Source organism: Tiliqua scincoides, chromosome 4 (genome assembly GCF_035046505.1).
Source record: "Tiliqua scincoides isolate rTilSci1 chromosome 4, rTilSci1.hap2, whole genome shotgun sequence".
NCBI classification, from domain to species: Eukaryota; Metazoa; Chordata; class Lepidosauria; order Squamata; family Scincidae; genus Tiliqua; species Tiliqua scincoides.
Window position 1 is genome coordinate 104277994 of NC_089824.1, and position 14779 is coordinate 104292772.

The following is a 14779-nucleotide window of genomic DNA, read 5'->3' on the forward strand; positions in this document are numbered from 1 at the left end:
TACTGATTTGAAGCCTTTTATGTCTTCAGTCAGACCATCTGAGGAGCTTCTTCCTTCTGCACATTATGAATAGATGTTCATTAGAGTAAATGTCTTTCATAGTCCCAAAGCATTTGGGGAGCATCAATCTTTTTCTTCAGGTGTAAGAAATAATTCCAATTCTGTGTCTGGCTTTCAAACTTCAGTATTTCTAGCAATCTTTGTCGTTCTGGTGGCTCATTTCTGGAAGCAACTTATATATTTCTTTATGATAATACTCCTATGTCAATAATCAAATCCTAAATGTGTAGTGAGGGATTGAATTTTTATGGCTTGTCTTGGTTCCTGTGGCATGCAATTTGCAACACATGATCTGCACATATATTTGTGTCATATTCAGGTTAGTCAGGGCCTACCCGTGTAGGTTCAGTTATGCGAACCTGAAGAAAAGGTTGGACTTTAGGTGGGGGTTGGCAAGGCATCATGGGGTGAGTTGGCACAGTTCTGATTGTCAAGTATCCAAGGGCAATCAAAGATCCTCAAATGTTGGCTTGGTGTTGGTCAGTCATTATTTGTGGTCACACTTGTGAGTCTGTTCTGTGGGAAAAGCACATGAGATCAACCTTGTTCATGTGGCTGTAAGCTCTTGCATATTATAGTAGCACTACAGCAGTGGTTCCCAATCTCTAGGAGTCTCAGACCATTGAGGCAAAAATTGGAATTATTGTGAGCCACACTACCCCTGTACACAAAAAATACAATTAAATTTGTAATAATTAGAGAATGTTTATTAGAGATTTATTATTTATAGATAAGATTTCTGGGTTGTTGCTTTTGTTACCAAGTATGGCTGCAGGTGGTCCATTCTCTGATCTCTCTGGTGGACTGTGGGGAAGCATCTCCCAAGTGAGTGCCTCCCCCCCATGGATTACCAGAGATGGTGGAAAATGAACTGTCCACTGCTGCAGCTGACACTTCATTGATAACTACAGATCGTCTGTTCTCCACCCTCTTTGGTGGTCTGTGGGGTAGTGCTCACTCAGCGAGATGCTTGAAGTGATCAAAGGGGATCTTTTTCTGAGATCTCATATGTCACTTCTCAGGGTCTCATGGACCACTTGTAGTTCCTATACCACAGGTTGGGATCCAGTGCACTTCAGGAACTGTTTTCCCAAGAAGTCCTCTCCAGCACTGTTGTAATGTTTAAAGTGTTCCATAGTCTTAATTTGGTGAGGGAGGTTTAGGGCATAATCCTAACCAGGTCTATTCAGAAGTAAATCCTATTTTGTTCAGTGGAGCTTACTCTCAGGAAAGTATGGTTAGGATTGCAGCCTTAGAGTTGTATGACTTTCAGTCATAAGTGTTTGGTTAATTGAAGATCAAGTAATGATGAAGCAGGAACATGGATGAAAATTAAAATTATGCTATGGAATTTTTTTCTAACATTCATTTTGACATGTAAGAAGTAAAACGGCTGGAATTGACACTGGGATATTTTCTCTCCTTTTAGGGAACACAGCGCTCACTTATGCCTGTGCTGGAGGATTTGTTGATATTGTCAAAGTGTTGTTGAAAGCAGGTGCAAATATTGAAGATCATAATGAAAATGGACACACACCCTTAATGGAAGCAGCCAGTGCAGGTCATGTTGAGGTTGCAAGAGTTCTTCTGGAATATGGTGCAGGAATCAACACTCACTCGAATGAGTTCAAAGAAAGTGCTCTGACGCTTGCATGTTATAAAGGTATGGTATTTTGAAGGACTATTGGGAAAGCTGGGGATCTCCTGTTTGACAGTGACTGCAATGTGAATCTGAACAAGTTATTCATTTTCTTCAGCGTTTGTGTTGGAATAAATCAAACACTACCTGCAGCTAGAGATATGAAGGGCTAGGGAAAGAATTCTGTTCCCGTTTTTTCCAGGCATGTTTATAATATAGTAGCATATTAAAGTGTTGTTAGAACCAGTTTGTTACAGAACTCTCCTTGAACGTTCATAGATAATAAAGATTATAGCACTATAACTACATTTTTCTGTATTGTTAAACAAGCACCGTTGAGAACTTGGTATAGAAAAATGCTTGCAAAAAACTGCAGGCTATAGGACATCTTCCGATGATTAGTCCTTAATAGGAGTGTGTCAGACTCCTGTGCCATGGTGCCAGTACCTTTGTAAAATACATCTTATGATGTTTACTGCTTCTCATGAAAGGTTCCTCCATCTTCATTAAGAGAAATACACTTATGAATATTTGAAAATGCACATAAATCAAGGAGCAAGCTAACGCATGGAAGACTTCATGCTGCTTTTTAATTGATGAACAGTTTCATCTTTCTTAGGTTCATGAAGTTCAGATGAAAGTTCAGAATCAAAGCTATGGCTCTTTCAGATACTGATTGGATAGATTCGCTTCTGTGACAGTGTTTTGAACTGAGAAGAAACAGGAAATAAATAAAAGACGGGTTCAGGATAGTAACTGTAATAATAATAATAATAATATTACATGTATTTATATACCGCCTTTCTTGGTCGTCAGATTTCTTCTCAGACTTTATTCAAGGCGGTTTACATGGGCAGGCTGTTCTAAATCCCCGTAGGGATTTTTACAATTGAAAGGTTCTATCTTTCAAGAACCACAACATTTCAGATGGATCTTTTTGATCTGGTATCACATTCTGGCCTCCGATTTCCTCCCACGCAAGCTGACAAGCAACTCCTTCATCTCTCACATGGAGGGCAGCCAAGATGCTTCTTTGCTCACGCCCACGAGCAGGTGGAATAACTCGGCTCAGCTTGTCAGCTGCTTCAAGGTCTCACCTATCACGGTGCTGGTGGCCTCGAACTGGCGACCTGCAGATGTTATCTTCAGGCAAACGAAGGCTCTACCTTCTAGACCAGACCTCTTGCCCTGTAAAGAAAGTTAGCTATGATGCTTGCAACTGATCCCATACATATCTACTTAGGAACATGTCCTGCTGAATTCCATGGGCCTCTGTTCCAATTAAAGTGTGCATAGAACTATAGCCTTATTGATTATGAGTACACTACTATCCAAATTCATTACTTCACCTTACTCTGTAGAAATGTGTTTTCAGTAAAACCATGAGTTTCTTTTGTGCCTGATGAGGTGTATATATACTGAATCCAAACCCAGATGGCTAGACTGTTACTCTTGGCTCCACCCACGTAGTTGCATCATTCAGATAAGGTTGAACTGAAGTTCTTATGTGTGGTGTCTAAAGAGGCACCTTAGATCAACGATTTTCAGTGTGCCATGGCATATTGATGTGCTTCAAATGATCTGCAGGTGGACTGTGGCGAAGAGTAATTTATTAGTAGGTTCATTGGGGGATGTGAGCTCCCCCCACCGGCAGCATGGTGTGCCTAGTCAATTCTAAAAGAAAAAACAATGGTGTGCTTTGACAATTAAAAAAAAAGAGTGTGCTTGTTAGTGTGCCATGAAATGTAAAAGGTTGCAAATTGCTGCCTTAGATAATAGCTCATCAAAAGTAATTCACTCATACACTTGTAGCATTGCAGATAAATTGAGTGAGTCTGATGTGACAGCATTTTCCTAATCTATTTTGCTTTTGTGTTTTGAAGGTCACTTAGATATGGTTCGTTTCCTCCTTGAAGCTGGAGCAGATCAAGAGCACAAAACAGATGAGATGCACACAGCCTTAATGGAGGCTTGCATGGTAAATGAACTTTGGAATAAGTTGGATTTGCTTGAAGAGCATTGAATTTTGTAGAACATATCTAACTTACCTTACCAGTCCCTTGGAAAAAAAATCAGGAAAGATCACAGCTCCTAAACATTTGGGGGTTGGTGGGGCTTTTCCAGCATTTGGGTGTATTTTGTGAGGACATACAGTGGTAAGTTAAGTGGTTGAAATTTGGGTTCTTGGTGACTTGATTGTAGCTGACTGGAATTGGAAATGAAAAGAAAACACACTTTTCTGATTGCGTCTGAAGATCTGTGGTTCATTGTAGAAGTCTTTTGTCTGATATAAGCATTGGTTGTGTAACAGAGTGCAGAAAGTAGTCGACTTTATTGCCTGCTGTCTGACTTGAAAACATATGTAGGACAAGTTATTTCCAAGAAACTGCACAGAATTAAGATACTGTTTCACCTCTATTGTGCAATATCTCCCAGATACTGAAATGCAGAGAAGTACCTAAAAATATCGTATAGTACTCCTCGATGTGTAGTATTCCTTCAGGTGATTCCCAATAAAAGCTGAGGAGCATGCTCCTTTTCAACCACTGTGCTATGGCACACTGATGTGCCTTGGATGGTGTACAGGTGTGCTGTGAGTGTGGGGAAGGGTCATTTGTTAGTAGGGGCTTTGGGGGAAGTGAGCCCCTGCTGTCAAGGGGTGTGCCTTGTCAATTGTCAAAAAGCTGATGGTGTGCCTTGGCAATTTTAGTGCCTTGTCAGTGTGCTATGAGATAAAAAAGTTTGAAAATTGCTGTGCTAAAGATTATTTTTGAGCAAATGGTGAAAGGTGCAGCTTTATATCTTGCCACTTTACCCAGATGGTGAGCGGAAGCATGTACAGATGTAGCAACTTGTGCTTTCTTTATAACTCTACCTTCCTTGCACTCCTTACAAGTAGTTCAGCTGCATCTGAGTATAGAGGTTTAGTTTTTTTTTAATATGAAAGCCTTCAAGCAGTCTTCTGCATGGTAGCTACAACTGAATTCAGTGGTCCACAAAAAAATATGAATAAACCAGAAGAGTTATCCACATTATAACAAAGTGTAATTGCTATCCTATTCATTCAGCATTGTTTGGACATAAGAATGTATTATTTCTGATAGTAGAGCTCTGAAGTCTGCTTCAGAGCTCTACTATATCTTGGTTATCTACTATATCTGCTATATCTTGGTTGTTCCTTTGTGAGTTCATCTGACACTACAAGGTGAATGTCTGGCATGCCTCCAAGGTGGATTTTGAAGTTAAGGTTACATGCAGTCAGTTTCTGTCAAGCTGATATACCTCATATGGTGCTTATGAGCTCAACACAACACTCTGAGCTGCTTGAAGGAAGAGCAGGCTAGATATGTAACAAAATAATCTTTTTTTATATGAGTGAACAGCAGTTATCAGCATTTTCACTCTCCAGAGGCAAGTGCCTCTCTGCTCCATGACAAGAATGTGCAGCATACGTTTCTGGTCTTCTCTAAATTTCAGGCAGCTTTGAAAAAAAAAAAATGGGGGGGGAATGTTTGCTTGTGTCATTTGTCCATCCTTTCAGCCTTGTAACAAACATGCTGGAATGGAAGGACAGGTGAAGTTTTTGCTCACTTGCAAAGAGTGACAAACAGGTAGGCGTTTTCCCTGGATGTGTCTCTGGTCTTCCGAGTTGCTTGCAACTTGGAAGACCACATCTCTCCCTGTAGCAGCATCAGTGGGTTTGGAAGAAAGGCAGGGATTTTTTTCACTTGAGTTGAAATTTGTTTACCATAAGAATAGGCATTTATTCTCTTACTTTCTTTGTGCTTGCTAGGGAACAAAAGAAAAAAAGATGTGCAGCTATGAGAGAGCTTTTTTAAAAAAGGAATTCTGCTTTTCCTTCTCTATTCTGCAGCAAATTAGAGAAATTCTTGTCTTATGTGCAAGCCCTCTTCACTTGCCAGGGAGTAGGGGTGGTGAGAAAAGAGAGCCTGGATAGTAATCTGAGCTGATGCATATGGAACCTTAGGGCCCAATCTTATTCAACATTCCAGCACTGATGCAGCTGCACTGTAGCATTGAGGCAAGGGAACAGACATTCCCCTTCCTTGAGGAGGCCTCTGTGACTATCTCTCCACTGCAGGATGCAGCACAAGTCCTGTTGGCATGGCTGCATTTGCACTGGAAAGTTGGATAGGATAGGGCTTTTAGTTAACAGTAATCTTAAATCTGTGCACGCAAGATTTTTCTGAAGTTGTACAGTTGTTGAAGTGGAGGAAGGGTTTGGGAAAGGCTCCATTTTGTTAGCAGTTTAATCTGAGCAATTTACAGGTCCAGCCTATTTATACACGGATTTGACTCAACATGAACGGCCCCCTGCAAATGAGAGAGAATCTGCTGATCCCTGGAGAAGGGGAAAAATGTATCCCTTTAAAATCAGTTTTAAAAACTGAACAGTCCTTTAACAACAGCCTCCTTAATGAGAGAGAGAGAGAGGGCAGCAGGCTAACAATCCATCAATCCTTCTCTCTCCTTCAGACCCCTCCCTTCCCCCAGCACTTGAAAGAAACTGAATCATTTTGCATTGGTGAAGGGAGGGGCTGAGTGAAGTGATGGATTGTCTTCTTAATGACTGTTATCTTAGAGTCAAAAGGTCAGCAAGGCTGTTTTTCAATCACTGGAGCAAAGAAACTATTTGCTATAGTGCAGTTTTTTTAATCCAGTGCAGTTTTTATAGTGCAGTGCAGTTTATATAGTGCAGTTTTTTATCCAGTTTTTTGATGAGTTATTACGGAACCCACCAAAATAATTAGTCTCAACCTGTAATCTAAAAACAAACAAATAATAGTCTAATCACCCAATTGATAATGGCTTTTGCTGGAATACCTGTGCCATGTCTTAATATTTATGCTTTTCAATAGGATGGGCATGTGGAAGTAGCTCGTTTGTTGTTGGATAGTGGTGCTCAAGTGAACATGCCTGCTGATTCATTTGAATCTCCGTTGACACTTGCTGCTTGTGGAGGTCATGTGGAACTAGCAGCTCTGTTGATAGAAAGAGGAGCAAATCTTGAGGAAGTTAATGATGAAGGTTATACTCCATTGATGGAAGCTGCTCGGGAAGGCCATGAGGAGATGGTGGCTTTGCTACTGGCACAAGGTAAGAGAACAGTTTTTATTTTTGAGACTGTCTTTGCAAGTTTGTATCTTGGTGACTTTAATATTAATCTTCTTAACAAAAATATTTAACCTGTGTTGCTGATTTTATTATCTTACATTTGAGGATAATCGCCAGATTACAGGAAGAACACATGTTGAATATCTAAAGTTTAGCCATTTCTAAGGAAGGTCAATTATTTACTCAATTTTTAGTGGTTACTTAAAGCCACTTTTTAGCAAAAATGGCAATTGTATGCATTAGTCATTAAAACAGCATAAAAACCAGTATAAAAAGTCTGAGTTATAAAAAAAATTGTCATGTCAGAAAACTTGTCAAATATATTTAGCTTCTTCAAGATCAAATAAAGGATGCTAGAGGTTTCATTAATCTTCTAATCATACTTTGTTTCATAGGTGCTAATATAAATGCACAGACAGAAGAGACACAGGAAACTGCTCTAACTTTAGCATGCTGTGGAGGGTTTTCAGAAGTTGCTGACTTCCTTATTAAGGCAGGAGCTGACATAGAACTTGGATGTTCTACACCTTTGATGGAAGCAGCACAGGAAGGCCACTTAGAGCTGGTGAAATACTTATTGGCGGCAGGTAGGTTTTGAGTGCGGTTACTGTTGGAATAGTTGCAGAAGATGTGCAGCTTAAGAGGAGTGAACAAATTGTGTGCGGATCCTGTGTGACGGTGGTGCTACATCATTAACAAAAGAGTTACAGAAAGAGCTGGGGGTCACATCCAGAATAGCACTTTGAGTCATTGAAACTCTGTGAGTACAAGCTCCTCTTTATATTTAGGATGAGCATGTGCTCATGGAGGGTGCTTCTGTTTACAGAATCATTATCCTGGATGCACTCCTCAGTTTCTAATCAGAAAATAAATTGCATGAATCTGAGTACAGGATACTAATATTTATTAGTTTACAAGGTTTACAAGATACTAATATTAACCTGGATTGTAGCTTTATCCATATCTGTTATGGTGCTGTGGTCATTCTAGGGCAGTGAAGAATGAGTTTACACCTGTTCTTGCAGGGATGGATAGTCATAATTCTGGAACCATTGAAAAAAATCAGTATAGGTTATTTCCACACCAGTAAGTTTTCAAAGACTCTTATTTGGTCAGTTCTTGCCACATTCCTTTCTCAGACATATCAGAATAGGAATTGTGGTTTAGATGGTGACTTGCCAAAGGCTGTGCAGTGGCCAGTAATCTAGTAGGTCTGTGTTCCCAAGGGTATTTTGAAACTGTTTCTTAAACAGCAGCCTCAGTGCAACCTGGAAAGATTTCTGAAATGTAAAGAAGCAGTTTGTGGTATGCAGTGGAGTGATCTGTTTCAAGTGGAGTAGTGTGGAATACATCTTTGAATTCTGGTCAGTGACACGCTTTAAAAAAATATTCAAGTATGCTGGACTAAAGTCTGTCATATGAATGATACTGGCACTCAGCAAATGGGATGATTTGCAAGCAGTACCAGGCTGAGTGTTAATTGGATGTGTGTTTTAAGTATATTGTAGGAATAATCTAACTGAGCACTCTTCAACAGGAGCTAATGTTCATGCTACAACTGCAACAGGAGATACTGCCTTGACCTATGCCTGTGAAAATGGACATACTGATGTTGCAGATGTTCTCCTTCAAGCTGGCGCGGATTTAGTAAGACCAATAAAGCCATTAAAATGTATAAAATGTAATAGCTTTTAATTTACCTGACAATGAATAAGAAATATGCCAGTGACCTAGACCTGGTTACACTGAGTCTTGAAACTAAATGATTTTCTTAATCAGAAAAGTGAATGCTAAATACCTCAGCAGTATATATGCGTAGGTCAGCGGTTTTCAACTGGTGTGCTTCGAGGAGGCCAAGGAGTCAGGTTGGGCAGCAGCAGCACTGGGAGAAGCGCCCACTTGGAGCTTTGAAGTGCCTGCTGTTGCTGGTGCCTGCCCTGCTTGCTGATTGGACAGCCAGAAAAGCCTGGAAGAGCTGCTAGCAGGGTGGAAGCAGGTACAGAGCCAGAAGCAGCTGGCTGGAAAAGGATCCTTGAGACCCTTTTCCTTACCTACAATGCCCCAAAGTGACCCTTCCTGCCTTGCCTCCACTGGCAAGGTTTTAGCAGTAAGGGCGCTGGGCCACAATCCTATCCATACTTACCTAGGAGTAAGCCCCATTGACTATAATGGGGCTTACTTCTGAGTAGACATACAGAGGCTTGGGCTCTTGGTTGCACTCTTTCTTGAATACATGAACAGGCAATTGACACCTTTCTTCCCCCACCTCCTCCCCTCCTGCACACACATTCCCCCACCATAATTGCAGTTAACCCCTCTCTTACTGCCCCTCCCTTCCTCTTCCCCACCTTTCCAGAATCAGTTGCCTTGCATTCTCTCTCTTCCCCTCACTCCAGTGAATTCTGCACTTGTTTGAGCCACATTTCCTCACTGCCCATCACCCCACATTTCTCCAGTATGTGCTCAGTCTCACCCCTCTTTGCCAACACTTCCTGGCATATCAATTGATAACAATGTGATTGTCTACTTCAAAACATTGTTTCTCCTTTTCAGAAACCACTTACTGTTTACTTCCCTCTCCAAGCTTCTTGTGAATTTCTTTCATTGTCATGTAATGATCTGAGGCTGCAATCCTAACTGCACTTTCCTGAGAGTAGAACAAAATAGGACTTACTTCTGAGTAGACCTGGTTAGGATTGTGCCCTTAGTTATATTAATTAAATTAATTGTAACATAATAATGTAATTAAAAACTAGTAGTGTGCCTTGGCAACTTTAGTGCCTTGTCATTGTGCCGTGAGCTGAAAAAGGTTGAAAATGGCTGGTGTAGGTGAAGGATGTCTAATTTTGTAAAGCTTCATTTCCCTCAGTTTCAGCACTTACTAATGTGTCCACTTTGGAAAGTGCCACTAGTTTTCAAACTTAAGATCTCTCTCCTATGTGCAATATGTATTGCTTGTATGTTTCTGTAGCTTTCTGTATCCTCTTTCAAGTTCCTGATCTTCAGTTGTTTGGATTCCAGTTGTAGATGTTGACAGGAAGTTCTGGCAGAGAATGTGATAGTATGCTGTCATGCATGCTTTGAAAGCAGTTATGAATGAAGTCACAGGCATTTTACTTAAACTTTTTGCAGACACCTTGCATTGTTTTGACATCTTCATAGACTTATCCTTGAATATTTGCTGAAACTTTGTTCTGTCACAGCTCTTTTCTTGGCTGCCTAAGCACCTGCCATGTTCATCTCTGTTGGCTGTTTCAAGTTTATACTGATTTCCAGAATATATTTGGACCAAAATACAGGTTCAACCTTGTTATACACATACTTTTTTATACACTGATTTGACTCAACCTGAATGGCCAAATGAGAAAGAATGTGCTGATCCCTGGAGAAGGGGGAAAATGCATCCTTTTAAAATCAGTTTAAACTGCTTTTCTTACTATTGTAGACAGTCATGCAAGGGTTTGCAGGTATAACCTAATTTTCGACAGATTTTTCTATCTCTTTGGGATGAGAAGGGCCCTTTATATTAAAGGAGAACAGTCATTTAACAATAACCTCCTTAATGTGAGAGAGGGCAGCCAGCTGACAATCCATCAATCATTCTCTCCAGGCTTCAAGGCAAAGGACCCCTTCCTAATTCCCAGAGCACAGAAAGAAAGATCACTTTGCTCTGGGTGAAGGGAAGGGTAGCTGGCTTGCCTGGAGAGAGGCTGATTGATGGATTATCTGCCTAATGACTCTGTTTTACCATCACAAAGGTCAGCAAGGCTGTTTTTAAATCACAAAGGAACTTTGTTTTTTAAATTGTTTTGCTTTAGTGCAATTTGATTTTTGCCTCCACATGAGTTCTGGGAAGGGAACCCTCATGAATAATGAGACTCAACCTGTAGTTATTAGGATGCAACAACATGCATAGGTATGTAAGACTCCTGTGCTCTCTCCACATTGGCTGATGATCAGAGTTGACCCAAGATCTCCTGGTTGCCACATGCTACCTTCTGTTTCCTTACGTGGCAGCACTTGGAGCTGATCTGATGTACCCAGCCAGCAAGCTTGAACTTCTGCTGCAATGGATTTGAAGGGGAGAAGGGAGAGCTACAGTATCTCTTGTACACTTCCCTGTGTTCCCCCACCTCAAATCCTATATAAGAGAAGGAGAAGGAGGAGAAATGGCTCTTCATGCCTGCTGGTTGAGTGCATCTGGTCACTGCTGCAAAATGCCAGGTAAGGGGAGGCTAGATGCTTTAGTCCACTGCTTCCCTTTTGGTGAGCAGCTTGAGTGTGTGCTTCAACCACTGTCACCTTGCAACCCCTGCTGCCTTAGCAAATGCTTCAGTTTGTCTCATGGTAATGTTGACCCTGTTAGTGTACAATGCATGTACTCTTGCATGGGTCTAACATATCTAATCAGGAACTCTATGGTAGTATCAATGGTAACTGTTCCAGCACTTAAAGTAGGATAGGTCTCACTGGGTAAGAAAAGGATGTTTCTAAAGCAGTTATCTTCCTTCCTCTGACAGTCCAACCTGGTAGTTTACTGGTGGACTGCTCATTTTTCTTTAATGTACATGTAGCGTTATCCATAATATATATGTACATGCTTGTTAAGATATGAGAAAAAATCTCTCTAATGTATCCCACAGGCTTCCAAGGCTGGTCTGGCAGAGACACATAAGAGGGCCTACTTGGTGGTGGCCCCTTCCCCCCAGAATTCCCTTCCACTTAATGTTCACCTGGTCTCTGCCCTGCCAGTTTTCTGTCAGTGACTAAAACTGATTCTCTTTCCCTTGTTTGAAGGGTGTTGCTATTGCCTGTTTATTATTGTACTGATCTGTTTTAATTTTTTGTTGTAACTTGCTTTTAGCCCCTTAGTTGGAGGAAAATGTAAAGTATGAGTGTTTTTAAATGTTTCTAAACAGGAACATGAATCAGAAGGAGGAAGGACACCACTAATGAAGGCTGCAAGAGCAGGTCATCTATGCACTGTACAGTTTCTTATTAGCAAAGGTTAGTAGTAGTAACATCAGTAGCTGTACAAAATGCTTAAAAATCCTTTTAAGGAATATTTTGATTGCATTGTCTATAGCAGGGGTAGGCAAACATTTTGGCAGGAGAGTCACACCATCTCTCTGACATTGGGTAGGGGGCTGGGAAATAATTTATGTTTTAAATTTGAATAAATTTACATAAATAGTGTAGAGATGGAACTTATATGAATAAATCTATTCTACTCCACTTATTTATAATACACATGAAAACTAGAATGCAGGTATGTAGAACCACATGAGAACTGTGAAGTGTTTGCCACACACCTGTTGCACAGTGGAAACATACAGACCAAGCCAGAAACACATGGAGACATAAATTGTTCAGAAGCAATGGGAGGGTTAAAATGCCCAGGGAAAAGCAGAAAACACATGGAGACTATAAAAGACCTTGCTCTAACTTGGCTTGCAGTTGTGACCAACATGGCTTGCAGTTGTGACCAACATGGCTTGCAGTTGTGGGCCAATATGGGCTCCATAGTCTCTGTTTTCTGCTTCGACAGGCCAGAAATTCATTGGAGACTGCTCTAACTTGGCTTGCAGTCATGACCAACTTGGCTTGCAGTTGTGGGCCAACATGGGCTCCATAGTCTCTGTGTTTTCTGCTTCGACAGGCCAGAAATTCATTGGAGACTGGGGGCTTCCCTGCAGGCTGAATTGGGGGTCCCCAAGGGCTGCAAATGACTTGTGAGCTTGTCAACAAGCAAATATTTCATTTATCTGTGACCACAAAGTTCTGTTCCAAGTGTATGTTTACAATGAGTTTGAAATATTGTAATTAAAATACTTTATAGTAATTTTTCTATGAAATGAAAGTACTCCAAATTCATTTTCTTGGTGATCTGGTCAGCAGCTCTATAAAATATTGCTGTCCCTATAATAAGTGGTGTCTAGGATAGAGCTGCTAGCTTGCCTAATGCTATATGTTCAAAACTGAGCTGATATTATTACACAAGACTTCCATCTCATGAAGTCTGAGCTACAGAATCTCCTATTTGGTAAAACCCAGTTTACCAACTTCTAATAAGTGAAAATTTATTTTCTTTATATATGAGATTGATATACAGGCTGGACGTTGGTGTCTGAGGGGATCCCTACCTGGACACCCTGTGGATACTGAAGCCCACAAATAATGGAATCCGCAGTTGGGGTCCAGTAGGTTCCATGGATATGACTGGAAGCACCTTCTGGTTGTGTCTGGAGGTGTTCCGAGGCCTGGAGAGGCCATGCCCTGCCTCCCTGGGTCTTGGCCAACCAGGCACAACCCAAAGGGCACTTCCAGTTGGATCGTCTGTGGGTCCTCCAGTCACAGGTTTGGAACCTGCGGTGGGTCAAATCCACAGCTTCCAAATCCACAGATAAAGAGAACACACTGTATTTATATTTGAGCCATTTGATTTTTTTCTCTATAAACCACTTTGTGAACTTTTCATTTAAAAGTGGTATATAAATACTGTTAATAATATAAAATTTTACAGATTATGTGAGAATTTGTTATCGAAATAAATATAATTTGAGTAACCGAATGATTCACTTAGTTGAAAAATATTTTTTACAAAATTCGACACCTATGGGACCTAGGTGGTGACAGATGGAAATGTCAGTCACTACTATTCTGTTCTTGATGATCCCTGAATCTAGCGCCTCTGTTGCTATTGCATCAAGATCACTACAGTACTTATTACTGCCAAGTCATTCAGGTTGTCCCTGAGCAGCTTTCATAGCCTTTCTTGGAGAAATCATTACTGAGCCAGGTATAACTGTGCCTGTACAGGGGCATTGAGGTTTAGTCTCCTATCAAGCCAGGGATGCTCCTGGAGGATTTGATGTGGGACTGCCTGGGGTGCTGGACTGTTGGATGCTGAACTGGTGGAGTTTTACTATATATCCTACATTTTCACAATAGAATGTCAAGGTAGCTGTTCACAATAGATGCAGAAATGATAGATTTAAAGAATTGGCGATTATCCACTTCCATACTATACAAAATCATTGTGCATGTTCACTGGATTTTAAATTCAGATACAAACTCAAAGATTATCAGCACAATTCTCATCTGTGGAATTTTTCTTTAATTATGTCTCTCCTTATAGGTGCCAATGTTAACCGGGCTACAGCTAATAATGACCACACAGTGGTGTCACTGGCATGTGCTGGGGGCCATCTTGCTGTTGTTGAGCTACTTCTAGCTCATGGTGCGGATCCCACTCATCGTCTTAAGGTATTACAAGTAACTCACTTGAAGATTATTCTGTATGTACTCGGTTAATAAAGGCATTTAGGGTCTCAAAAATGTCCTTTGTGTAGTGTTGATATCATAAAATAATGTAAGAAAACTGATTTGTTTAGTGCATAGACCGTAGATCATTTTATGTTGTCCCTGTATATTCTAGGATGGCTCAACGATGCTAATTGAAGCAGCAAAGGGTGGGCACACAAATGTTGTTTCCTATTTGCTGGATTATCCAAACAATGTTCTGTCAGTCCCGGCTGCAGACATGTCTCAGCTCACTCCGCCATCTCAGGATCAGTCTCAGGTAAGCTATATATCTCTTTAGTATAGCAATTGAAAACAGATTTTCACTTTTGTAAACTTAATGCTAACTATAAAAAACTGAATTTTGAGAAAAAATTAAATAGCTAAGTTGAGTTAATTTAGTGTTCTTGGACTTTTTACAAATACAAAAAGCAGTAATGCAAGATGTTAGCCCAGGAGACCAACTGAACACTTTGGGTTCAAAATAAAGAAGCTTGAAAGGGTTTTCTCTCACATAACAGTACATTCCAACCCCTACCCCCAGAAAGCCTGCTTCTGAGTGCTCGGGAGTGGGCATGAAGTATGCAGTAGAAGAGAATTGATAGAATTGGGGAGGGGGGACCTTGCCTGAATAATGTGATG

The 14779-nt window shown here is 40.7% G+C and overlaps 1 protein-coding gene across 6 annotated transcripts in view; it reads left to right on the top strand.

Moving 5' to 3' along the window:
• The window catches only part of ANKHD1 (ankyrin repeat and KH domain containing 1), a 105305-nt gene that overhangs the window by 33353 nt on the left and 57173 nt on the right, over nucleotides 1–14779 (top strand). For all 6 annotated transcript variants that reach the window (XM_066625372.1, XM_066625373.1, XM_066625375.1 and 3 more), the window contains exons 6-13: nucleotides 1490–1723; nucleotides 3583–3677; nucleotides 6580–6817; nucleotides 7231–7422; nucleotides 8373–8482; nucleotides 11755–11842; nucleotides 13974–14101; nucleotides 14274–14417. In XM_066625372.1, coding sequence (XP_066481469.1) covers nucleotides 1490–1723; nucleotides 3583–3677; nucleotides 6580–6817; nucleotides 7231–7422; nucleotides 8373–8482; nucleotides 11755–11842; nucleotides 13974–14101; nucleotides 14274–14417 — 1229 coding nt within the window. The remainder of the gene's footprint in view (nucleotides 1–1489; nucleotides 1724–3582; nucleotides 3678–6579; nucleotides 6818–7230; nucleotides 7423–8372; nucleotides 8483–11754; nucleotides 11843–13973; nucleotides 14102–14273; nucleotides 14418–14779) is intronic.